This window comes from Trichophyton benhamiae, assembly GCF_000151125.1.
Source record: "Trichophyton benhamiae CBS 112371 chromosome Unknown Abenha-G-c-208f01.r1, whole genome shotgun sequence".
Classification (NCBI taxonomy): domain Eukaryota; kingdom Fungi; phylum Ascomycota; class Eurotiomycetes; order Onygenales; family Arthrodermataceae; genus Trichophyton; species Trichophyton benhamiae.
In genome coordinates, this window is record NW_003315095.1 from 463,385 (window position 1) to 490,184 (window position 26,800).

A 26,800-nucleotide genomic window follows, 5' to 3' on the forward strand; every position below is an offset into this window, starting at 1 on the left:
AGCAAAGAACTCACTACGGGAGCTCAAGAATTATGCAAGGAAGGATCCTTGGCGAAAGATGACTGGTCAGTCCTCTTTTTCCGCGAGCCGCCCTGGTCAAATTTAGTTGCGCACAAGCATGCAGATGGCCAGGGTATGATGGGTCCAAGAGTGGAGCGGGGGTATGGATACCATGCAGGAAGGAGGTGTGATCGAGCGCCGGATAGGCTGCAAGCGTGCAGCTCAAAGATTGACCCCATTTGATCCCCAGCAAATCAGAACCTCGATACCTGGTGTTTGGAGGAAGTTCCTCAACACCAGCCTTTCCCAGTTCGAGTCGTATATTCCCTAAACGTGCCTAGGTATACACAAACTCAGAGGAGATGGCCGTTAACGGGAATGTTGGTGCAATATCTCATTTTATTGATTGCTACCCTGGGGTTGGAATAATCGACATTCTTACCCTTGGGGTCAGGCTGTTAACCTAAGTATACTCTGTACCGGGAAGGATTGCAGTCATGGAGGCACATGTATGCAGGGCCAGATCTCCGCCCACGTACGAAGATATGAGGGCCCCAGTTCGGCTATGGCTGGGGATGGGCAGCCGAGGAATCTTGGAGATATGCATGCTGACTGTACGGGGTACATTTAGAGCAGGGTAGCTTCATTTCGGGATCAAGTCGGTGTCCTCTATTCGGCTAGGCTTGATCCGTCTGTTGCCATTCCAACCAGGCACAATTTGGAATGGTAGTACATTCAGCATTCAGCATTCAGCATTCAGCATTCTCATTCGAGAGGAGCGTTCAGTTACCCCTGAGAAGGAAAGGGGGAAACGCCAGGTAAGCCAAGGACAAGCGCAAGGCACCCTCCCCCCTCATCGTTTAATCTACCACAGGGCCTGGTTGGGGATGTTTTTTCGTTTAGTTGGCTATCTTATTATTGAGCGAGGGATCAAGTTAGTTGTGAAAGGGCGAGCTCTGAGGCGAAGGAGCAGATGAGGTTGAAGAGCAGCTTGCCAAGCTTCGGGAATGCGAGCCCTGATTCGTCAGCTGTCTCTACCGCTAATCCTAAAGAAGTAAGTGTATCATTATGCTCGGTTCAGAGCGAAGTTTGGCGTGTCGAGAGGACGCGGAGTATACGCAAGGAAGCAATTATCGAAAGCCAATAACCTCATGCATGCATCGCGATGATTCAGGGTCCTCGTAGGCAGATGGGATGGATGTGACAAGGCGCTGTGGAGCCCGCTCGGGATCTTCACGCACGACAGGGTAGCCGGGGAAAGGCGAGATCACGAGTTGGTTGAAGGTATCCTGTACAGAGCACTCCATAGTACGGACATGGAATCTACTCGGTGTTTTCACCCATGGCTCCACCAAGGTCGGAGGTCGCTGCAGGTCACTGTGACTCCAGGCGGCCCAGCTTGGCAGAGTGCACTGGCGATGTGACAACGCCGTTGGGCTTGCAGATTTCACACGTCACTGGGCCAATGAACGACAGCGGCCGGGGTCGTGGAGAGATTCAAGTGCAAAACCTTGTTCTGTTGATTTGAGATGCAGGACGGGAGGTAACAGATAAGAGGGGGGGGAAACACCCCATAATTAGCAACAATTTACCCAGGTTAATTATAGCAATATTTAATTAAAACTAATTAACTCTAAATTTAAGGTTAATATAACCTCCGTTTCTATTTATATAACCTACGTTAATAAGGTTAATTAGCCTGTATTAACCTGACAAAAGGAGTGTGATACGGGTTAATTAACCTGCACATGACAACCGCCTCCCCGCGACTTTTTCTTCTTCAACGAGGTTGAGAACGCCCTCCCTGTCACAAGATACCTATCCAGGAGCCAAAGGGGAAAGTACAGTCCCGGCCGAGATGGTGTTCGCCTCTTGCTGTGCCGTCCAGCCTCCCCTTTTTCTTCCGTTATTATTGCTCTATGAGTAATCCGTCCTTACGCTTATGATTTTCCAGGGTAGACCGTCCAGCAAGGCATATTCTCCTGGCATTTCGACGGCTGACTGATGGCAAATATTTTCTAGCAGGTAGCAAGCTAGCAAGCTCTCTGACTAAGTCCTAACACTTCCATCCACACACTCACTCCCCGTGCCTCAAAGCCGTATGGTATGGCAGTCGAGTTCTGCCGCCCCTGACAAAGATAATATATGCATACCCAATTGGACTACAGGGTTATACAACCTTGTGCCTCAGCTCCAGAAGCCGAAGTCAATTGCACATCGTTCTACATCTCTGAATCAGCGTCACTTCCTACTACTTACAATATATAATTGACTACGTGGTCTTGTCAGGAATCATCATGATCAGCCAACCAACCTCACAAGTTGGCAAAATGAAACATTTTCCGGCCTCAACAGGCCGTAAACATCCCCCCGACTGGCTGGAGACATGTATGCGGACTGTCGCTACATACATTCATTTATCACACAAGCAAGGAAGCCCGCTTAAGCATCCACAGGTGGCTCTCAACTAGCATTCCGGAAGATATATGTCGAGTTTTATACCACACACTGCTGGGTCTTTGGGAAATATCACGGCATCACGGGTCATACCCGATTCCCTGGCATCTAACTGAGAGGGAGAAACACATATATAGCCATGGTTCTCGAGCTATATACCACACTGATGTACTCGTACAGTTCCTTAACTTCCAGGATTATCATCATTATGATGCATTCCCTGAATGCCAGCCACTCAGGCGGGCACCCGAGATTCCGGAATAGAATCCCAATTTCTAGGAGCCCCTGTATATGTGACAAGTATACACTTGTGTCATCGTGCCATGGATGTCAAGATGAACTTCTTCTGGCAGCAAGTACTTCTCGATGTCATGGTATGTAACAATCGTCCCACGAACTCCTCAACAGCATTTCCTAGAGCATGTTGAGGGGGTGGGCTGTCAATTCTCAGCTTACACACGCTGTACCTCGTGCTTTGAAACAGTATATGATATTGACAGCTGTAATTGCGGTTATAGCTTATAATGTCCCTGACGAGGAATTATTCTGTCGCTCATAATATGAGATCTGTCATACTTAAAGGCAGGGCAAGGACGGAGCAAGCATACCTCTGCGAGTTGCTTTCAGCTTTGGCCCATATCCTGCTTCTTGCCTTGCACATCCATTTGGTAATCAGTCACCGCGTCACTTTTCAGCAAAGTCTTTCATAATCATGGGCATGGGTACATATCCAAGATGCAGGATAAGCTCTGCTCGGATATCCAATCTCATCAAGAAAATCATAAGCTCCAAAATTTCGTATGATAGAACCAGAACCAGCTCGACTTGCCCTGCATGAACATCGATTTAACAGCAATTAATTTTCGAACTACTCTGTTTACGAGGATCTTGTCCTAACCGCAATTATACTCCTGAGCAGGAGGAGCAGATAGAAAATGCTCCTGTGAGTTACGATGCATGCGCTGTACAGCATTTTTTCTCGTCCGTGGTGTCCTGTGGGCGCGGAACCCGGCTTGTCCCTCTTGACATATATATATATATACTGCATTCTTCTCATGCGAACGGGGTAGCTGCAGCTCTCTATATTGCCTCTCCGCTGTAGGTGCAGCCTATAAGCCTGTTCAGCGCAGTGCTGAGCAGGTGATAACTCGCACACTGCTGCGCTATACAATGCAGGCGCAATCTCGAGAAGCTGTGATCACTTCTCAAGCCATTGATCCCTGGAAGGCGAGGTGGAATGGAAATCCAGGTTTTCTTCAACTCGCCTTCTGTAGCGTGTATACATCTATGTATGCGCTCCACATGGCTCGTATTGCCCGATGGTCAGAGAAGCACTTCTGGCCCAGACTATAAGCGATTCGTGCATGGTCCCTCAGTCATCGATCTCAGCCAGCTCAGACGTTTTTCAACGGCAAAATAGTTTGTGGAAGTATGTCACTTGATCGTTGCACCGTAACGTACTACAGCTGTGGCAAATATCTCCTATAATCATGCTGCCCCAGGGTGTGAGAGAGGCGACCGAGCCATCGGAATCCAATTGCTGTCCTCGGTATGGCCGACCTTTTGCTTTCCAGTGCAAAGCGTTGGACTTGCTGTGTGATCAGCAGGACGTCTTAAGCAAACGCCACCGAGCCCACCGGTATCGCTCGCAGCCGAGTATGATGGTATTGATGACTATGGCATACATGGTAACGCAGGACTCCCGTTATCCATCTTTACAAAATTTGACTCAAGCGGTGTATTCTAACCTTTGCTTCTTTTCCATCTTTTCCCGTTTGCTTTTTTCTTTTTTTTACCCTTAACTTTTTGTTGTAACTAACGTATTAATTTGATCTCGTTAGTTAACGAGTTACCTCGCGATGTGGGTTATGCGGTTAACTGACCATCGCCATAGTTGCCCTGCTTCGACAGCGGCCCTCTCGGCAAAACGGCTTTTGAGACATCCAACATTCTGATGCGCAAGGACGGCCAGCGGAGTAGGTATTATATTTAGGCCAGGCTGCTGTTGCTGCGCCTAGCTCTTCAACCAACTAATAAACAAACCCCTGACACAGATGTCTTGGTACATCCCACAGATGGCCTGATAGTTATGGCCGAGGTCAGAGACATACATCCGCAGTCTTACTTGCACTGCCGTTCGCATGCTCGGTGTTTGTTCACGGAGCAGGGCTCAGCTTCTGTAGCAAAAACACATGCCTGCCGCCAGCGTACGTGCTCTGTAATGGGAGTGTGATAATGACGATGGAGGCCAGCCTCCTCGAGGACACACTGCCCAGCAACGATGCCAGGGATGCATCACTATACTTGCCCAAACGGGCTATCAATAGGGAATAAAATTTCGAATGGCGTCTTGCTCCTCGTCCCGGCTGTACCGAGTACTAGGCCTGTCCTAGGGTGTCCTTGCCCGTAACCAGAGAGGCCAAAAAAGCAGCTCAGGGCCCGTCAACATTCTTGTACCATGCGAGAAACATACATGCAAGTCACTACACTGAGCAGGAGAGACGCATCTATGTGCTGGCGCCGCTTGCCAACGCTGGCAGCCAGAATAGTGTTCAGTCAGGGAGAAGGGGGGAATGCAGCGACAATTTATATATACGAAATGCGAGCAATACAGACGCTGTCCACCAGCAGATCAGTTCCGTCAAAGTTTACTTTCCTGCGATGCATTGAATTTTTTCGCGCCTGGGAGAGAGAGTATGACTACAAAAGGAGCAGCTCGACAAGGCCGAAACCAAAAAGCAAATGCTTGTCCCTGGACATGACGGACGAGGAGACTGTTAGATAGGGAAATGTTGCCCGAGTAACCGCCCTGCAATGAACCTGGGTGGCAGCCAGTAAGGTACATTCTGCAGGCCAACAGCAGAAGAACAAAGGGACAATGCCTGCAGGATCACCGTGATTGGGGCAATAAATTACAGCCTGGGTACTGTCCGCTCTACCCTGAGCGGTGTTCCCGTACTGCAGGCTAATTTGATGCACCCATTCCTGCATTACATACTGTGAGATGCACGTTCCCGTGCCAAAAACGACTGCCAGGGAGAAGGCTCAGCAATGACGGTGATTAGTCAAGGCGATATTTGGCTTTCTCGCTGAAGGATACGGCAATGCAACGATAATTAATGCGAGCAAATTACAGCCCGCCGAGGGCGGTTTTGTTCATGCGGCCGTCGGGCCCCCACTGCCCACTCGCAGCAGCAACGCCAGGGATTCACGATCGCCAGAGTCATCGACAGAGAGGCTGGCAGAGTGGCAGGGAGGAGTGTCTGTATCAGAGCGAGACAGGACGCCCTCTGTTGGCTGGTGAAATCAGGAAGCAGAGGGCTGGTGCCAGCCATTGAGTTGCATCGGCAAAGAGCTTCCGGGAACAAACGTACCAAGTAGCTCTCTCGACCTGGGCGCTTAGAGAGGAGTGCGCAAGCCGGAAGCACCTGGCCAAGGGAGTTCTTACGTATGTATAGTTAATACTCTATACTTATCTCCTATTAACCGTACATCCTTGAGGAGCGAAGGAAATCTGAGGCACAAGGCTTTTCAGACCAGGAAGACCCGAGGATACGCCTTCCCCTCCTCTGATTCAGCAAGTGAAGAGAGGCGACCATAGTCGAGGATTGCAAATTCGACCACAGGGCAACAATCTCCTCTGCCTTCCTGTTGGTTTCCGCTGTGATGGATGAACGAGCAGATGATACCCTCATTTTCGCCATCCCTGGTCTGGAAGCGAACCTCTTATATTCCGGTACCAGCCAGCTAGGCTGCTTTTGAGATGCCTCTCGATCCGATCGCTTTGTTCGCCTTTCTTGCCTGAGGGCGCCGTGTCTGGTCACTATGTAAGTATGTGGTCTGAACAGTTGCTAAGCAGCAGGTCTAGATATGCGGGAGCAAGCCCATCTATCACATCATGACCCCGGTCGACAGCCAATCAGCTGCTGCAGACGGCCTGCGACCTCAGGTTAGCGCCCAGCAAGGGAGACAGCGGCCCCCTTCGCCCCCCATCCCCCCGTCCCCTTGACCATTAGTTGGTGATGGGTATAGATACGGCTCCGCAACGGCAGGCCTTTGCTTTACAATACGCGGTGATAAAATACGACGAGAGAAAAGCCCCCCCGAGGGCGCAAGGCCTGGTCTTGTTGGTCGCATAGTGCTTCTTCTTCACTTCTATCCAACAAGAGGCCGATGACGAGAGGCCCAAGAAAAGCCACCGAGTATCGATTGGCGCTAGGATATGCAGCTAAAATAAATCGATTTCGTCACGCCCATCCCGCCCCATCCATTTGCTTTCCTCAAACCATTCGTCTTGCTGCGGCCCACGCTCGATTCCCCATATAACACGGATGTGATGCAGGCAGAGTACTCCATATACAATGTACTGGCCTATCCTGCGCTGGAAGAGGGTATATACATCCAGTGTACCTCATGCATGCACCCTGCATACACAGAAGAACTTGTCACAGCCAGTGTACCCTCATTATTCTTCAAGCTACGTATGAGTATGTACTCCGTAAGTATGTATGAACAGACAGATATGCTGCTCCAGGTCGTTTCCATCTCAGGACTGCCCGTACCATATACATATATACCTATACTTATACCTATACTGAAGGTTACTATGCTGCACGGAGCGTCTAAGCATGATATTTACATATTGCCTTCTATGTGCCGGGGGGATCCCTCCCTTGCAAGTGGTTATAAGCGAGAAGAAACAGTGATATTGATCTCTGCTATCTGCTAGCCACCTTTTTTTTTAGAGGGAAAGAAAAAGAAAAGATTTTTGAAAAATAAGTGCACTGACCAAAAGAGTACAAGTGTGTACGGTGTGGTACACACAAACGATACTCTGGTTGCTGGAGGTTCGCAGAATGGGACGTTTCTTTTGGCAACAGAGGATCCAGAGAAGAGGAGAAGGATGAGCGGACTGGGGACTGGCCGTTTCCCCAAGCGCCGTCTTCTTGTTATATTCCCGCCGTCTCCCACCACCTACCCTCCATCAAGCAGAGAGAGAGAGAGAGACAGAGATCTGGTTTCACCCTGGTGTGAAAGAGCCGTCATATCACACTCGCTAGACAAGGGTTCCACCCCTACCCTCGAACTCTATCTCACTTTCAATACGATACGGATGTGCATACGATGATGTATCAAGGGCTGCATCTTCATACGAATTCCTAAAAAAAGATATATATCCTCAACCCCCATCACGCAGCTGGCCCCCCTCCCCGCCTCCTTCCATCGAACATTCGATTGCAAACGGCGGCTGGAGTCGACAAACGCTCGTCGTGGGATCTGATATATTCATACCTGGAGAGAGGCTCCTTCATTTCTTTTCTCTACCGTCTCACGCCGTCGATTGCTGTTCAACATACAATACCCCTTCAGTACCCGGGTTTAGAGAGTATAGAATCGGCCTGGTGGCAGTTGACCTGCCTCGATTATCCACAGTAGTTAAACAAGGCGAAGATATATCTATACACACATGTCAACGTCTACCTGATATCGAGACAAGAAGCCTTTGCTGCCGCCCTTTCTGCTCTTTCTCTTTGGACCCTGCATCATGGTAAGTCAGCTTGTCAGAACCCGTGTTACACTTATTAATGATTTCGTAGGACTACACTTACATTCCGCCCCTACCTCAGGGTAGCATTCAGATGTTCCCTCCAGTTAATAACAATCAGACGATAGACTACATGATGAGACGCTCGTCTTTCAACTCTCGACCTCTATCTGAAGCAACGGAAATCCAAGATCTCGACTATGAGGTTGAGTATTCCGAACCTGAGTCGCCACGACGAAGCATAGAATCAGTAAGTGTACATATCAACCAAGTATCTGTATGGGAACCTTGCATTCACTAACACTCGATTATCCAGTTTGGGACTGACAGCGCTACTACTCTCTCGCTCTCAGATGAGCCTCCAACTCCTGGTCCCTATGAGGCCAGGGCCTTTGAGCTTCCATCACGAAACTTAAGTAAGCCAGTACAAGGGCCATCAGGCCCTCATCTATTCAGGGGTTCTATGGATAGCACAATGCTCGAAAAGCCAGCAGTCGAGGAATGGCAATTGTCGATGTCTCCAGTTTCTCTTGAAGATATCAAAGTCCCAATGTGGGCACCACAGGAACGAAGGTCTTCTGAGCCTGCCCAAATTCCAGAGATACCAAGGACATCTACCAGAATGTCGCACCAGAAACAAAACAATCCGTCATTTGTCCAAAATTGGACCCCAACCCAAGTGGCTGAATGGATGTACGAGGTTGGTGTGGAGGACAGCATGGTCGAACGCTTCATTCAAAACGACATCTCCGGCGCCGTCCTTCTCGACTTACACATTGATGACCTTAAGGAATTGGATATTCAGTCCTTTGGCAAGCGCCACTACCTTATGAACATGATCCAGACCTTAAGGAACGCTACTGACCCTAACTCCATACCGGAACTTGCACGGGTTAACTCTTCAATGTCAAACAGCCCCCCGCTAGCAAAAGCCGACTCCCCCGAGTGCACGACATATGCGTCTCCTGATGGCGGTGCTAGGCATAGCCCGCCCGCCCCCAAGAGACGCGGACGCCGCAACCGTGTCATTTCAGAGGAAGACATAATATCACCTGCCGAATCCGTTTCCATTGTTGCTATAGAGCAGCTTCTCCCTAAGCCCCACAAGTGTTCCAAGGGAGAGAACTGCTCTAAGTACCAAAAGAGACAGCGGAAGCTCGCCCGGATTGCAAAACAGTTTCCTAACGAGTTTGCCCTCATAGATGGTGAGCTTGTGGCAACCACAAACCAAGTTGTGCCTCCAACTCCTGCCATGACCCAGATAAGCCGAAAATCTGACGCCGCTCCCTCTCTCGTTGCCTCCTCTGATGTGCTCGGTCCGGGCCTGCTCCCAGATCTACATCCCGAACTACAACTCAATGCTGAGAATCTGAACGGAGTTCGACCACGAGACCCGCAGGAGAATGTCCGGCAGTTTCTCACTTTCCAGCATATGCATAGCCCTGACCTTAATTCGGCTTCGACAAATCAGCCCCTGGAAATGTTTCCGCCTCTGCCTTCTCAGGAACAGCCCGTCCATGTATCCAACCAGCTTCGATCTCTCCCAAAACTTACTATTCCAAATCAAACTCAATCTGTCAGCGATCCTGCGTCTGCTCTGCGCACTGTCACCCCTTCCATGGGCGCTCGAGTTGTGAATTCACCCACTGCAACCCAGGAATACAACCCCTACGCTTTTGATGATAACAACACATATCGTCATGGAACTCCATTTTCCGAGATGGATGTTCCCATCACCGCCGTACCCGTTGAGCCTTTAGCCAGAGAAGCATCCCAGTCCGTTCCTCCAGGCATGAGATACGGAAATATCCCAACACGACAGCACCAGACTCCCGAGCCCCCTGTCCGCTCGAGATCAACCAGGCCTGAACGCCATCGCCGACACCCATCCGTCAATACCATGACCCCTTTGCATGAGATCGAAAGCCTCTCACCAATCGAGAACCCATCGGACATGGACGCTGCCACCAAGCCTCAGCCACCCGTCACCCAACAACCTGGTTCCACAGGATCCTCCTCATCCTCATCAGCACAGAAGGATCCAGATGTCACCCACAGCGGGTGGATGAAGAAACGCAGAACTACTCGCCTCCTTCGACATGAATGGCAAGATGCGCACTTCACACTCAAAGGAACCATTCTTGCCATGCACAAGGACGAGTTTGATACCCACCGCCATAGCAGGGCTCTCGAATCCATTGATGTGGATGACTATGCTGTTGCCTGCTCCTCTCTTGCATCCAACTCCAAGCTTACTGCAGCCTTCAAGCGCTCTGTTCTCCGCAAGGCCGCAAACCTCAACAACAACTCATACAAGGGCATGGACGAAACCGCCTTTGCTTTCTCCTTGATCCCGGCAACAAAACCCACCGAGCGCAAATCAATCTTCACTGCTAATGGCAAAAACCACCATTTCGCCGTCAAGACTCGGGATGAGCGAATCAATTGGATGCGTGAACTTATGCTCGCCAAAGCTCTGAAGAAGGGCAAAGAAGCAGGAAACGAGATCAAGATGAACGGAAATTTCATCTGATCTTCGCAATTTCTGCCTTACTCTCTTTATTTTCCATCTCCTTGGTCAAATTTACATCAACGTAATGTATATACCCGTTCCCTCACCTTCGTTGCATTACGACTTCCTTGTCTCTTCAATCCCAATCGACAAGTGTAAGCGTTACCCTGGCACATCCGGCATGTTTGTCAAGGGGCGTCAATACAACCTTCCACGGTACTTCATCTCCTCTACCCCTTTTTCTTGATTACATTTCTGTTTTTCACCCTTTAACCTTTATACACTACCTACTATGCTAGCCTGTTGACGATTTCCCTTGATTCTCCCAATCTCCAATTTTATATTGCCTTACATACCCCATAGTAAACTTCATGTTATTTTCCTTGTCAGCCATGTGTAGTGTTTTTAAACTGATTCCCCTGCTTGTTTTCGACTTCTCCGTTCTTTTTTCACTTTGTTTATTCTCGCATCGAAGCATTGGAGCACGATACCTTTTTGATATCTTAACGGCCTTTTTCAATGTCAGGATAGGTTAGGAATTTTGATGAGTAAGATAGTATATAGGATAGCCCACGCAATATAAAATAAAATTATACAACAACCCTTCTATAGAGTACCCTTGTTGTTGATTTACGATGTTGAGTGTTTCATGGTACAGCGAACGTCCCAGGAGTTATCTTTGGTTTTATGATGCGTTCAAGTAGAGTCATTGGAGACATTAACCGGCCGGGCTATTCGTACTTTCGCTAATCCAATGTTTAACCAAACCATTCAACCTTTATTGACAGAGCAGTTGAGAGGATGGTAGACCGTAAATTTCTAGCATCAGTCTGAGGTACGATGTGAAGTGCCAGTAGAGGATGTATGGCTAGCTTTTAAGAAGATATAGAACGCATTGCGATGGTCAACAAAATAATGCTGATTAATTAGTTATAACGCCTGCCGTATCACCCAACACTCGGTGGTTTACAATTTTCAGTCATACAGGTAATAGGCCTATAGCATATGGATGCTGCAATGCTCATACTGGCGTTTCTAGTTTCACAGGTATGCAGCATTTGGCCATGTCAACAGGCAAGCTCCAACTACCAGGTGAAATATGAGATGGCCGAGTTATTATCAGTAAGTGGGTTTTCTTGCCTATTGTCTCTCACAGTGGTGAAATAGGGTGGAATTATCCGGCTAAACAATCATGCAATTTTCAATATACACCCGTCACAACGGCCTTTTTATGTGCGGATAACCAACCAAATATATCCCTGTTGGATCAAGCGACGACTGGATTCAATAACACTGAGGTTATATGGAATTATGGCATATAGTACAATTAAAGCAGACTTTGCTATGGTATCTAGACTCAATGAGTAAAATAGCGTATCCACCAATGGTCACCTATATGACCAGGCACCCCCACACGCAAATAGCCACTGCATGATGGTTGGCTCTTCATCTTCTGATTGCAGGATACCAGATCATTATTCTTCACGAGCAGCGTTCTTGAGATTAGTCAAGAAGTATGGTATACCTACGGGTATTATAGGAGAAATAAAATAGCATAAATGGTATGCTGGGAGGTACATGTTGCATGCCTGCCAGGTACAATGGTCTCTTAGAGTCATTGACTCCGATAATTCCATCGCCCTATCAACGATAAGAATTTCATACAGGATGAAGGATACACATTCCTATGTCTGAGATGACGAGATAAAAACCCACTTCTGTTCGGGGTATTCCCATGAAGCGGAGTAAGGGATAATAATGATCTTTTGGAAACTGGTGATCCCAATACTGTGAATATCTGGCCGGGTAATGACTATGACCACGAAAAACCTCTTCAATCCTAGACAATTTGGTTGTGGAGAATAAGAATGCAAAACTCCGAAAGTACGGAGTACATCAAACTACAGGGCTTTAATTATTAGGCTGGCTAACTAGGGTATGGCCGCTGTTAAAATTATTTCTTCAAGATGTCCCGTCCCGGCCAAGAAGCTTCCTAGGATTAACTGGTATCAATACTCCAGAGGGTGTTTAAAAAAAAAAGGGCACCCGATAGGCTTGCTTTCTCCGAATTTCAGCGCAAGTGCAAATGCTCCATGTCCCGTAAGTGACGGAGCCGTGAAGCTATCTGATTAGTATGGCCCACTGCCCGCATCTCCAACGAGCGGCCCGATCATGGAATCCCAACGGTGTATGGAGTACTCCGTATGCAACTCCGTCCATCAACATCGCGATTTGATGTATGGATACTTACCTGGAGAAATAGCGGAGTACCCCAGAGAGAAAGGACGTTGTTGCTTAGGTAAGGACCGGTGGAAACTGAGTGACCTGCGACATGCACACATGTCCATCCCATCTAGCCCAAGCGAGCTGTTGTGCCCCTTTCCCCCTTGCCTGGTCGTCAACCCACATCTGGTGCAGAACGATGGGTCTCCTTGAAGTGTGGAGCCCATAGGGCATGGCGAGTGGGTAGAAAACCACGCGGCTGCGGATAATAATATCCTGCTAGAGATATAATAGTGCTCTATAGCAGAAAATAACTATGTCTCAGCCCTTTTTATTTTGATGATCCTGAAAATCAGCGAGGGTATTTAGCTGCGCCCACCCACGTAAATATTTAAGAATCGCGTCTCGGGAGCGACAAGCCGGTAGTGGGAAATTAAAAACCCATGTGGTTGCTTTCATAGATAGTTGGAATAACGAGGCAAAGTCACCCCCTGAGTCAGAGTCTGCAAAGATGGTGAGCCACGGCAGATGGCGTGATAATGGTGATAATAATTCATTTTCCCCTTCCACCCTTCGTCTCAGATTAGCGGTGTGCGTGATGCCCGAAGTGAAGGAGAAAGAGACTCCGTGTCTGAAATCGCGCTCGCGCTGCAAACGCCATGACATGTGTCTTTGCCTCATCGCATAGGCCTTCTTTGTTACGGGAAAAGGTCTAAATCGACGTCTATCGGGCGACATCGCATGTTCATCATGAACTTGAAAAAAAATAAAAGTAATTCCGCTCTGGCTGGGCTCCTTTGGGTAGTGGTGGCCGGCGGTGGTATGTGGTAGTGGTTGCAAAAAAAAAAAAAAAAAAATAAAAATAAAAATAAAAAATTAAGGTAATTACCACGCACTCGGAAAAAGGTCGACCTCCGAGTTACGCCGAAGGCACACAGGGGTCACGGGAACACCATTTCAGGAAGGCGAAAAAGGAATAATAATCCCAGTATCAAGCAGATACAAAAGAAAAAAAAAAAAAAGATAAAAAAATAGATAAAATAGTACGCTTGGCTTGCGTAAATGGCGCAACTTTAACACAGGAGAGAAGGCCATCCCTGTTCGCTCAGCAGGCCGTTTGACATTCTCTCTCGGGGCCGATGAGCGCAAGTTTAAAGGAGATGTTGCCGCATGATTGGAGGATTTGGCGCGAGGGAAGGGAGCTCATCCCAAGAGGAAGAAACACCCTACAAATCTGAAGCTCATCGTCATATCAAAAGGGTGAGACGTCCGAGACGTGAACCGAAAAAGCAAAGGGCACACCAAATTGGAAAGAAGGGTAAAAAATTCTAGAAGAACTGGAGCCAACCGGGCCTGTCAAGTGGGAATTCAAAGTTTGCCGTTGGACGAATATCGTCTTGCCAGGCGAGAAAGGGAAAAAAAATTAAGAAACTGGAGATCTTGGACCTCGGCCCACAGGAGAAATTCATGTGGAAAAGACGCCAAAACGCGCTGGCCGTCGAATAATTGTCCAAGGAAAATTTTAAGGTCAGCCAGAGAGAATTCAAACCGGCCGAATTGTCGAAGAGTTCCCAGTCAGGAGGTGGGCACCTCTGTGTGGAATCAGGTGGAACCTGGGAAGCTTGTTTTCCTATTTATTCAATTTCTCCCTGGCTATTTCATTCGCGTCTTCGTCTTCTGCATCTTCGTCTTCTGGTCAATGGAAATAAATGGGAGGGCCGACATGTATTACCGTGTCATCCCTTAACGGGACCTTGTGCTGGGAGCCAAAGACCAGAAACAGCCGGCCAATGTATCTTGGTTACCCCTTCGAGGTGATGAATATAAGAAAGGAGACGCTGGGGCAGATCAGTAGTTGATGAACATCGTTCCGTTCTCCGAACTGCCCATGCCCATGCTTGGTACCAGGGAGGACCAGCGGAAGGCGGATCCGGCATGCTGAACCTCAAGCTCAAGAGGAGTCCTGGTGGATACGAGCTTCGAGCAATCAAGGCCATGCATGCTAGGACGGATGAGGTAGTTATGACACGCAGCATGCATGCTTCCTTGCTGGCCGCTCTTATTGTCTTTTTATTTTAAAATCTTTTTCGTGCTTGGGTGGTTTGCCTCTAAGCCCGTACAAGAGTTAAAACTGGAGATTCCGTTAGACGCCGCGACTTGGGTGGTGAACAAGGAAAATTCAATAAAGCAGGAAATGAGAACGTACAAAACAGTGAAGCATGCACTTTGTACAACCTCACACCGACATAGTGGCAATGACCAGGAGTCAAGATTGGAGTGATAGCATGAAGGGAAGATTTACCGAGAAAGCCAGGTGTTGAAGAGAAAAGGAATAAAAACAATAAAATAAGATTTCAGTTGGGGAGAAGCCACATCATCACTCTCTTGAGATCTTGATCAATTTGATCGCCGACCAAACTGTCGTTTTTGGCTTTTCGAAAATCCGCTCAGACGAACTGACTGACTCAAGTATCGCCCAATTCACTAGTTGTTCAAGGTCGAAACGTCATTCGACCCTATCTCTTCGTCTCCCTCTCCTTCTCAAGCCACAAGAAGCCATCGTTGTTGGGTGATGGCGGAAGAAGGACATCATTGATTTTGTTATCGTTTTATCAGCATCGTGCTGATCCATTAGTTTAAAAAAAATAAAAATAAAGGCTTCTTTTTGTGTGGCAATAATCACGTATCTGTTGATTGAGAGACGAAGCATGGGCTATCCCCCAATCACGTGTACATTTTATGCATGTCGAAGGAGACTTCGCAAAAGCCTCCCGGAGCAAGGCCGAGCAGCATAAACCAAGCCAGAGAAGTGTTTCTGGAGTTGTGAATATACGTCACCAGCAGCTCACCCTTGGAGAGGGGGGGATGGGGGATGTCTCTTAGCAGTTTCGGCTGGGTTTGCTAAAACCCCGGGCCTGTCAAGGGAAATTTCTCGGATTTTCATTCGCTCCTGGCCAACTCGTTCGATTTTCCCTCGACCATCAAGATTGATAAGAAAGAAAAAGTCAAACCCGAGTTGGGTGGAATATGTATGAACCCTACGCTTTGATCCGTCTTGGGAAAAGAAGGTGAACCAGGCATGAGAAAATTTAGGTTGGTTGGCGTTTAATATTCCCCGTCCAGAAAGTGCTTTTTGTTTTCGGAGATTGAGCGGAGCAACATGATGGTTTGAAGCTTTTTTAGTCTGAAAAATTAATTAGACAACGTGACGCCCTTTGGCAGCACATCCTTTTATCTCTCCTACGACCAGCGATATGCTGCTCTGTACGGAGTACCATGAAGCCTGTGTTCGGACTGTCCGTAGTACCCCGAACGAACTAGTACTAGGAGAGAAGTTGGCGGGCTTTCTCGTCATTCCTTTTTCCCTTTCGCCTTTTCCCCAGCTCTTTCGTTAGCAAGCCATATAGTGCTCGTGGCGCCACCACATGTAAGCGGTATGGAGTGTTCCTGACTCCAACCAGGAGGCTTTGCAAACCATTGAGCCAGCCCTTGAAACTTCCGGCTTCTTGTTTGGCTAACCCGGGGGGTCACGCCTGTTATAATAGAGTCCTTCAGCACATGATAATCTTGGGGAGTATAATACTATGTCTCTCCTGGATTGGCAGCACGTAGATCTGGTATCGGCTTTCTCGCACGGGAGGTGGGAAAGGAAAAGAGCGAGCTAGCATGCCAGATTATGCCAGATAAGCACGGCTAATCATGATACAGCGGCAGGAGAAAACCACATAAGTAAGGTCACGGAGTAACATCGGGTCGCCAGCTGCGCCATCTCATCACATCATCGTACATCGTGGGTAGTTATTCGCCAGCTGCTGGTCTTTTCAAACTTGATATGAGTTTTTGCAACCAGCGTGCGAAGGCTGCCAAATCAGGAAAGTTCACCGAGGTATGCAGCCTAAACGAGCACTAGCGCGCTTTATGTAAGCCCACCTTCAGAACGTCAAGTCTTGGCAGCGTTTTCCTTGGGTGAATTTTCGGCTTTTTTTCGTTTCGAGACGCTCTTATTTCGTCGGGTTTTAATTATGATTTAATTACTTATCCAGTATGATGAGAACTGGCGTAATCGTCTAGTTGGTGTCTGTGCAGGAAAACTCAGTTGAGAAGCTGCAGGACGAAAGTGATGCTGAGAAAGGAGGGCCGGAGAGACGGAAGTGATTCTTTTAGGCTTGCTAGTGTCCACCCCCTTAAACGACAACCCCGGAATATCGTTCATCCAACGTGTATACGAGAGCGGGTGAAGGGAAGGGAAGGTGGACGAATGGGTGAATCTTTGAGCTGAGTGGTTCGGAATGCTATCACGATCTGAACTATCGATTTTCGTGAAGGGTGAAGCATGGTGTTCCTTCGTTCTCGTATCTCCTTTTCGTTTCAGGTTGGGACAGAAATAGCAGTCTGCAACTTTTCACGTTCAGCAGGACCATTAATCTATTTTGGCTTTATGGCAAATGTCACTCACAGGGTACTTACATATCTGGCATAGTTACTCTTTCGCTCGTCATCGGTGTTATAGTTGTTATTCGGTCGAGTAGTGTGTCGCTCAGTTTTGACGGACGGATCATGCTTCGTATTTACGCTTCTGTTGATATCGAACCCAGCTTGACTGCTTGGTGAGTTCGATGAGCGCACGTTCTTTAGGTTCCGGAGGCGCAGAGCCCACTGACGCACGTACAAGAAGTCGAACCCAAGAGGCGGCGATTGCTTAAACCGCAGCTCCATTCTTCTTTTTTGAGTCCACATCCTCCAGACTCCATCAGCAGCATGTTCATCTTGTTTGCAGAAAAGGCCCGAAAAGGGCGATGACCGTTCATCCCGCTCTGTGTAAGTAAGTATGTCGCAATAATGTACGTCTATGTACCCTCCCTCCACCCATCCACCAGCGTCTGTTTAAGCTTAAGATGGTTTCCGCAACGTTGGGAATCAGTGGGGATGCACCTAACGTTGTTTGCTGGGTACGGAGCACAGCGAGAGATAATACACAAAGATAAGCAGTTTGTATGTGTTGTATAGGAGCTTATGTGTCTTTGATAGCTGACACTTGCCCTGAAAGAGATACCAACGAATTCTTATCGCTTTCGTTCACGAAGGGAGTTGGTAATTCCAAAGTTGAATGGATGGATGGATGCGTAGATGCCGACTTTACTACCCGAATGACTGTCCCGTTTCCTCGTTTCTGAGCAGAAACGAACTCAATTAATTCGCCTTGTGCCGTCTAACCGATGACGAAAAAATAGGATTGATAATAATGGGAAATATATTGATGGCGCCATTGCCATCTGAGCTATCATGCCGCTGTTAGATCAGACAACCCGGCAGAAAACCACGAATTCTTCGCTCAGGATCTTAGTAGGAGTGGTTAGTGTGATTCGATGCTCCTTCCATGAGGCTTCGATGGCCTCCAGCTCGAGCAAGGGTCCGTGGTCTGCTGCATTGCTTTTTCCGGGTTTCCGCTTGTGGATAAGGAGTGTCTGCACTAAATAGTTGCTATGCTGTGTTGCTGCTTCACTTGTCAACGCTTCATTCTATTTGTTAGCACTGTTCCTATAGCGTGTGAAGTCATATTTCAATTCGTTGGAGGGAATTCCTTTTCTTCCATTTCGTTCGTTCTTTCTTTTTTTCTCCCGTGGATGTCTTGCTTTCTTGCTTCTCTTTTTCTTGGTGACCCTGTTTTTGCATGTTCCTTATGGCCTGATCCTGGATGCATCGAATGGGGATGTGACTCCGTAGTTCTCCGCAAGGGAAGCGTTATCCGAACCAAACAGCCAGGAGCGTTAACCGCGTCTCTCTCCACCTATGACTTTCGACAATAATAAAACTCCTGCCTATGTATCTGCTTCTCCTGCCATGACAGCTCGATGACATACAAATAATCCCCCCAATTGATCAATCGCTGAAGGCGGTCTCCGAAGCTCTGCGGCCCCTGTATGCTGTGCAGGACCATGCCCTGACCTAGTCATTCGGGCCATCAGTCAACATGTTTCGTTACAGCTGCTTTCTCAATTACCAGGGATAGGCCAGAATAAGTAATCATTCCTGGACAGTTTTCTATTACATCGTAAGGGTTGTTGTAATAACGACAATAATAATATTAAAAGCCCAGCAATACCTGTTTAATTGATTTCCATGGAGATCGCTGGTTGACTGCTCATCAGTCATTGAGGAGAGCACGTTCACGACAATACGATGGAAGGTAGCAATCAACCCTTCCACGGTATGTGACGGTGCAAGCCATAATACCCCTTCCGCCCAGGGCACCCCAAAATGGTCGTTTACTATAGCAATCTCATGCAGGGTTCACATTAAAAATGCACGTTTCGGGGGTTTTCAAGCAGAAACGAGACCTTGAAAGGCCACTTGTTCTGCAAGCTCCGAGATTAGTGCAGGTATGAAAAATGAATATGTCTTCTTGACACAGACGGTCGAGCATGCAACACGCATATTATTATCTCCCTAGTGACCACGCCCGGGTGAAAGGGTGTAAAAGCCAAAAGGAGAAGACCGAAGAAAGTGCTCTCAACAACAATAATAATCGGGTATCAAAAACCAGAAAAAGAAAGAAAAAAGCGAGTTTCTTGAGCAAGTCTCTGGCAACACGTAAGGAGAACCTGACAGCATAACTCGGCCATGTGGTGACTCGTGAGGGTGTGAGCTGTTTCTGGCGGTTGCAGGCAGCAATCCCATTCGCAGATCCAAGCCGGGGTCAGGGATCTCTGAGGTCTTTTCGTTTCTTCTTCCTCCCTGTTTTTCTTTTTTCTTTTTGGCCTCTCGCAGGGGGGGGGCTCTCCCTCTCCCCCCTTTGTTTTTTTTTTTTTTCTACCCCTCTGCTTTGGGTTACAACGAGCTAGCTGTTGTTCGCCTTATCGGACAATCCGGGCGGTACATGACAGCACCTCCTTGTGCTCCTTGTGCTCCTTGCTCGTCATGTCTTTCCGTGTAGCTGGCAGTCGGAGGTTGCGCTGGGCGGCTGTCTGGAGCCTGGGCAGCTTCCCTCCCACGCCCCCGTTTCATCGTCGGGTATATCAGTCAACTTGCTGGACATGCCTCTGCTATCGTCATGTATCGTCATGTCTGCGGCTGCTGCTGCTGTTTATTATTGTCCGTGATATATACTCGGTACGCGCAAAAGTAAGTAACAATAATAATAACAGAGATCACGATATCAAAGACAGGAGACGAGGTACTTAGGGCGGCACGGGTCTCACCGCTAAAACGGAAGTACCACTGCCACCCACGCACCGCCGCTTTAAGCCCACGCCCGCCTCGGGACTTCTTCCGCCCTTTTTATTTTTACTTTTTCCTTCTCTCTTTCTGCTGTTGTTATTTTCAACGCGTCGACTTTTCTTCACCTCCAACCCCGACGACTTCACCTTCGTCTCTCCTCAAGCAACTCCCAGCAACTGCGGTCCGTCTGCGTGTCGTTCTCTCCTCAGCTTCAGACGTTTCGCTGCCTGCTCTTGCCGCCCGCTGTCCGCGTTCACCAGTCGCAATTGCGGTGTTGTTTCGGCTCCAGCGCAGTGTTGCCTGCTCCAGTCCTCGACCAGGAACCCCCCCTCCACCCCCTAAGACCTCGGGAACTCGCTTCGTCCCCAGGGCCCCAAGCCTCTCCGTTGGCATCGCGATCTTTTGGCCATCTACTTTGCTGCCTTGGTAAGTCTACTTTTTTATAGCTGCTTCCCTTTGTCGAGACTGCTGCAAGCCACTTCCAACGGTTCGACGTATGTGGCGGATCCATAAGCTGCTGGCTCCCCTGTCGTTACCAGCAACCAGCAACCAGATTTCCTTGCCTTTCTGCCCTACAACCCCAGAAAACCAAAAAGAGACGAGATGAAGAGGCAGAGGAGCGAGGTCAGGATAGCACCTTCATGCCATACGTAACCTACCACCAACCATTGTTTTTCTTCCCTTGAACCCGATCTGTACCCTTCGCCACGCGCAGAAAAAGCAACACTCGAACCAGGGAACCTCTTTCGGAGGCGTGGTATCTATCGTCATGTTTTCGCCGTCCGGCCTTCGCCTCAGCCCTGTCTATTACTATCCTTACAATCCCTCTCTTTCTCTCTCATCTCTTCTCTTTTACACCTAGGTCGACTCCCTCTCCTATGAGTGCCAGAGTGCCAGATATATAAAAAAAATAACTTATATCTATCTCTGATATCTCTCTGGATGGAGGAAGACCCACCCTTGCCTGCCTGGTGGATACGGAGCATCATCTTTCCACGCTCTTGGGAAGTCATGTTGAAGGGAAAAAAAGGAAGAGGAGCAAAAAAGAGAGAAAAAGAAAAGAAAGAGAAAAAAAAGAGACTTGGAGAAGGCTAAAAAAGTCGTCCCAGGAAGTTATCCCGGAAAGGGAAAAAAAAAAAAAAAAAAAAAAAAAAAAAAAAAAAAGAATTGCTGATGCCCACCTATCCGGCATTATAGCATCATCGTCACTCTAACTTCTTCTTCTCTTGCTCCTCTTAAATTTTTCTTCAAGCCTAAACTTACGACCTCTCCAGTTTTTTCCCTTTTGTTCCTGAACGCCCTTACTTACTTCTACCCCTCCTGGACCCTCTTCGTTGGTCTCCATTCCTGACTTTCTTCTTTCTTCGTTTCTTTTCATTCCTTCGAGAAAAGACCAAACCGTCCCTTGACCATCTCTTCTTACACACACTCACCTCGCTCTCTCTGCTCTCGTTTTCCGTTGTGGATACAGAACCTCGCATCTGCAACAGGGCGCTCACCATCGATCTTCTTCATAGCTCTACACTCAACTAGCTCTCATCACCACCGAACCTCAACTTCTGTGACAACAACCCAATCCATCATCACTGTCCTTACAGGTTAGTCAAGGCTGAAGGAGTCGCTGAAGAGAATAATAAGAAGAAGAAAATGGAAAAAAAGGAAAGAAAAAAGAGAACGAAGAACAATTCGGCTAACGCGCGCTTCAGGGGTCTCTTCATCTTCAGGATTTCCAATTCTGCCGGTCGATATTGACACCGCCTTTTCCTCTCTCGCGCTCAGAGGAGAAATCAATCAATGATTGCTGGGAGATAGCATAAAACCTGTTACTACTGCTTATAACGGCCATTGATCATCTGCCCACAGTCCATCCACGCTTGTCATGGATCAGAATATTCGAACGCAGGCTTCGCGGCCGGCGTCAGCCTCCATTCCTCCACAGGGGCCTCCGATATTGTCACATCTTCACCAGTATCAGGCTCACTCACCTTACCAGATTCCGCAGCCGCACACACTCCCTCCTCTGCAACATCCCCAGTCTCACTCTCCAATGCCGTCATATCTGGGGCAACCATTTCGAAATGATATGCCCAGGTATCCCGTTACTTCTACTCATGACGTCTATGCTGCCTCAACCGCGCCAATGGCGACACATGCTCCCGTGAACAGTCTACCACCGGCCTCGTTCTTGGGCCAGCACCAGCAGCCGCAGCAGCAGCAGTTTCCTTCACATGGCCTCTTGCCACCAACAACTGGCGCTCAAGCCTATCCCCAGCCAATTGCACCTGCTCCGCCACGAGATAGACGGCACGAGTATGGTATGCCCGGCGCTCCTTTCACCGGAGCTGAGGATAAAGGCCCAATGTGGGCGGCACCTGATGGAATGTCTGCTTCAGCCGCCGCCTATCCTCCCAAGGATGCACCACGAACTCAGGTTGTTGGCTCTCAGGGTCGACGAGGTATCCTTCCTAGCGTTCCAGGACGTGCAGCTATCACCAATGGTGTAAACGGGACTGCCAAGGGTACCGCTATTCCAGCTAAGGATGCTGATGGCAAATTTCCTTGCCCACACTGCAACAAAACATATCTTCACGCAAAGCATCTAAAGCGACATCTGTTGCGCCGTAAGTCGATAAATATAACCAGACTCTTCCCTTTCCATTCCCATTCCAATATTTTCTTTTTGGTCACGCTCTTTTACCCCCTAACAACCACAAATACTTTATATTCTAACCTGATCTATAGACACTGGTGATCGCCCCTACATGTGTGTTCTCTGCAAAGACACGTTCTCTCGAAGCGATATCCTCAAGCGTCATTTCCAGAAATGCTCTCTCCGACGAGGCAATCCTACCGGAATCAGTCACTTGTCTCACCCTCATGCTCATCTCAAGAAGGCTCAGGCAGCGGGGGTTGTGCCTAAACCGGTGAATCAGGGTGATGTTAGTAACCCCATCTCACTTCCCAATGGTATTGGTGGTACTACGTTTGGGGAAGCGCCCGCGAGCGGGCATGGGGTTACAATGGCTCCTGGCCATCAACCCCGCTTCGCAGAACATCAGCCATTCAGTTATCCTATGCCTTCTCATGCGCCAGCGGTACAGAGTGGTAGTAGCGGTTTGGCCCGTGGCCCCTTGGACCAGATTCCCGCCGGCACTACTACTGCCCAGTACCCTCCGCATCAGCAGCAGCATCAGAAAACCTGGATGGCTGAGCCCAAACACAACTCTTCGTCGTTCCATACGCAGTCTGGAACTGACTCTGTTGGCCAGTCGACCAGTATTGCTCTTCCTCCGATCGATGCTAAGAATACTTCCGATAACAAACAGGCTCCTCCCCAACATCCACCACCACAGCACTCTCATCCTCAGCAGCCGCAGCAGAACATTGACTGGTCTGTCCTTCAGCCGGGTTCGCATGAGAACTACATGCCCGGCCCGCCAGTCTACCCTACGTCCATGACACCAGTTAATGACGGAATGCATGCACATGTCGATGCTGATCGCAAGTACTATCCTGCCACCACTGCCGGACAGCAGGAAAATGGTGGTTTGAACGGTCTTTACCTTGCATCCACCAGCTTAAGCGGTGATGGTATGTACCGCTTCGTACACACTCATCTACCAAACAAAATGACAATATGGAATTCCAGGCTAACACGACATTAACAGGAACTGTTCAACCTGCTAGACAATAACGGACGATGAAAGCGACTCCAAGCCTATCTCAACACCACTTCTTTACCTAGAGTTCTGTGACGGCCGAATTGTGAACGAGTTTCTCTTATTAATCCCTTACAATTTTTCGTTTCCCTTTGATCTCGACCTTCCTCCTTAATACATTCCGTCTCATACAGCCAATCAGTGGTCGAGCGCCCGTGCGGGGCACGGTCCGGATACTCGACAGGAAATCATACATCGCCATCAAAATTGAAGCAAATGGAAACCAGCATTATAGACTCGGGTGGAGCATTTATTTGTTTTTCTCTTTCTTACTCTCTCTTTTCCTCTCTGTGGGATATCTGCTTTGCAACGGTCTTTCCTTTTGCGATCTTGTCCAAGTAAGGAGTTTGTCGTTCATTCCTTTCCGTTTCCTGCTTACACTCTCCCTATTTTCGTTATTACCTGCTGCATACATCGGTGAGATCATTAGACGAGGATTTTTTTCCCCTTTATAAAACCTTTTTTATTGTTTTTTTTTTTTTTTTTTATTACACTTCCCCCTTTGGCTTATTTGAATTATTCCCCTATTTTCCTTCGTCTGGAAAATATGTCTTAATACGTGTTTTCTTCCCCTGATCTGTACTTTTCCCCTTTTCTTAGTTTCATTTCTTTTCCTTTTGGAGAAAAATCGGCGGAAGAGGGAGAGAGAAAAAAAAGCTCATTTCATCGGTGGAAAGCACTGTTTGGCATAGAAACGAAAGACTTTTCTTTCGTTTTGGGGATAATGCGAGTCGTATTTGTTGTTTGTTTATTGTCTTGCTTTCATTCGCTCTTTACATACACGGTGGGCGGCTCGCGATTGATATATTACATTTGGGCTTCTTTTTTTTTTTTTTTTTTGGTTCCTGGGGGAGAGAAAAGAAAAGAAAATCATCACTGTTATATCATAATTTGTCCAATTTATCCTCTTTCAAGACGCTCGTTGCTGGCTGGCCTGTTTGTCTGCAATGCTTTTCTTCCGTTCCTGGACTTGACCGCCTTGCCTGCTATGCTTCCTTGTTAAATGCTCTCCTCGCGCTAAATGTTTTGCCGCTTGATAAACTGTTGACAATAATGTTTGCTACATGCATTCTGCGTTCTATGACTATACCCTTGCCTGCGTGTGGTTTCCATACCCTGAGGCGATCCGACAATAGACGGCTATTCGATACCCAACATTTAGCGACACTTTCGGCCTTTGCCCGCACTTACTCGGTGCTAGACGGAATGATGGGATGGAGCGGAAGATAAATTTGAAATGGGTCCTGACATACCTCGCACGTTATTTACATAAGGAAGGATTGTCAGCGAGTAAGTAGGCGGAGACTAATTAGCTCTCTCGCCCTTCTCGCTGCAGCCACTTCGTACATATTTTTGCCTCTCCTGGTTGCGAATCTTCGGCCATGTGTTCGTTTGCGTTTGCTTCGGTCTTATGATGCAATGCGACTGCAGTTACGAAATTGTATGTCTTTTCTTATCTGTTGTTTGCTCCTGCATCTTTGTTCAGCCTTTCCTTAAAACTAGGCTTTTGATGACTTCGGGAACCCAATTTGTAAGCCCTATTCACTGTATAGACTGTTTTGAATGAAACTATCTTCTCCCAACTCTCTTTATACTCGGAACCGTTAGTTATAATTTAGTTCTTATCTTTTGGCTATCTCTACCGATAACTATATCTCAACTTCAAAAGGCCATAATGACTAAGCATATACACGTGATTAAATGATTACTCAGCACGCGAAACCGCCTACCATGGAAGAAAACGGAAGTTAGAGAGACGAACGTCGATTCGATTGAATTGCTGTCTCTATCGACGTCGCAGACATTCCCTATCCATATACAATGGTAAGTCGGTCAATTATGATCCATTCAGCCTTACGATTTGCCCTTATCTTGAATCTGCTCTGCCGAACTGTTGGCTGTTAGGCAATTCATACCCAATCTCCCTCTCAACATCCCTCTGCCCTTTTTGGCACTGCCAACTATCGAGTCATTTTCACTGATCCCGTCTCACTAACGCGATCAAATAGGCATCCCAAGCACCTCGTTCTGGGCCATTTGGCTCCTACCGATCCCCATTTGCGCCCAAGTGAGTCGTTAGACGATAGCCATTAATCACAAAATTGGACACCGAAACGAAGGATCAGGAGGACTAATTATCGCGGTTCCGTCATATAGATACACCGTCCCAACCAAAATTGCTGGATTCACCACTACCCAGGTCATGAGAATGTAAGTCGAGTGGCTCTCGATGTGAATGGAGGCGCGCTACTGTCTTGAGGCAGGTGGTGGGAGAACAGAAGCCGCTACAGCCATTGGACTTGGATCCGCTAACATATCTGTCCTAATCCATAGGATGCCGATGGCAACTACCATGGGCGCCGCAGCTGGCATCTTCGCCATCTTCTTCCTTGGAGATGTTCCGCGAATCCGAGAAGATATCCTCATGAACATTCCTGTCATTGGAAGCTACTGGGATAGATCGATTGCTCCCGAGGACAACGTACGTCTCTTTCCTATCCCCTGGCCGTTATTAGTTTTAACTTTCACATTATTCTTATTTGATGCTGACGATTTGATGTTCCAATAGCCATTCTAAGCGTCTTGTGTGTCATGCGTGGCTGAGTGGAAACTAGAGCTAGAGATGGGGCGATTTTGTATATTTACAGTCTCTTAGTTTTACAAGACGGGTTTATTGATGTTGAGGTGTATAGAATTGTATTCCGTTCATCTATTCCATGTTCACAATCATTCTCTGAAATGATAACTAATGAACGGCTTGCTATTGGTTGGTACTGACGTTGACGTTTCTATACTTGACTCGACAGTAAACATATGCCCAGGCATCTATAATATGGAGATTAAACTGGCTATTGATACTTCGTTTTAACAGTCTACACGCTGTACATTATGCTGTCATTGTTACCGGTGTCTTGCAGAGAACAACGCAGGGCTCCCGTCAGATACTGGTCACGTGCCAGGATGTGTCTGGAACCTTGAGCAAACAAATATATCAAGCACTGCATCAGTTTGAAACCGACATTTACATCTCGGCAGTGACTTTTACTAATAGACTATGACCCTCACGGCCGTTATTTGCTTTACAACGTGCTGTATCCTACACCCTGAGAGCATACAACTTAACTG

General features: G+C 47.8%; 3 protein-coding genes across 3 annotated transcripts; all 3 read left to right on the plus strand.

Moving 5' to 3' along the window:
* Window positions 1-6,793: 6,793 nt before the first annotated feature.
* Window positions 6,794-10,535, plus strand: ARB_01431 (SAM and PH domain protein (Boi1), putative; the record flags this gene model as incomplete). Its single annotated transcript, XM_003012425.1, has 5 exons — window positions 6,794-7,057; window positions 7,187-7,485; window positions 7,595-8,005; window positions 8,090-8,252; window positions 8,319-10,535. The coding sequence occupies 5 exons, from the start codon at window positions 6,794-6,796 to the stop codon at window positions 10,533-10,535; spliced, it is 3,354 nt and encodes a 1,117-aa protein (XP_003012471.1).
* Window positions 10,536-22,095: 11,560 nt separating this feature from the next.
* On the plus strand, window positions 22,096-23,789 carry ARB_01432 (uncharacterized protein; the record flags this gene model as incomplete). Its single annotated transcript, XM_003012426.1, has 3 exons — window positions 22,096-22,576; window positions 22,698-23,546; window positions 23,701-23,789. The coding sequence occupies 3 exons, from the start codon at window positions 22,096-22,098 to the stop codon at window positions 23,787-23,789; spliced, it is 1,419 nt and encodes a 472-aa protein (XP_003012472.1).
* A 2,121-nt stretch (window positions 23,790-25,910) lies between these two features.
* ARB_01433 (uncharacterized protein) lies at window positions 25,911-26,243 on the plus strand (the record flags this gene model as incomplete). The annotated part of the gene is made up of 1 exon (XM_003012427.1): window positions 25,911-26,243. One exon carries the CDS (start codon window positions 25,911-25,913, stop codon window positions 26,241-26,243), a length of 333 nt encoding a protein of 110 aa, XP_003012473.1.
* Between the last annotated feature and the right edge of the window lie 557 nt (window positions 26,244-26,800).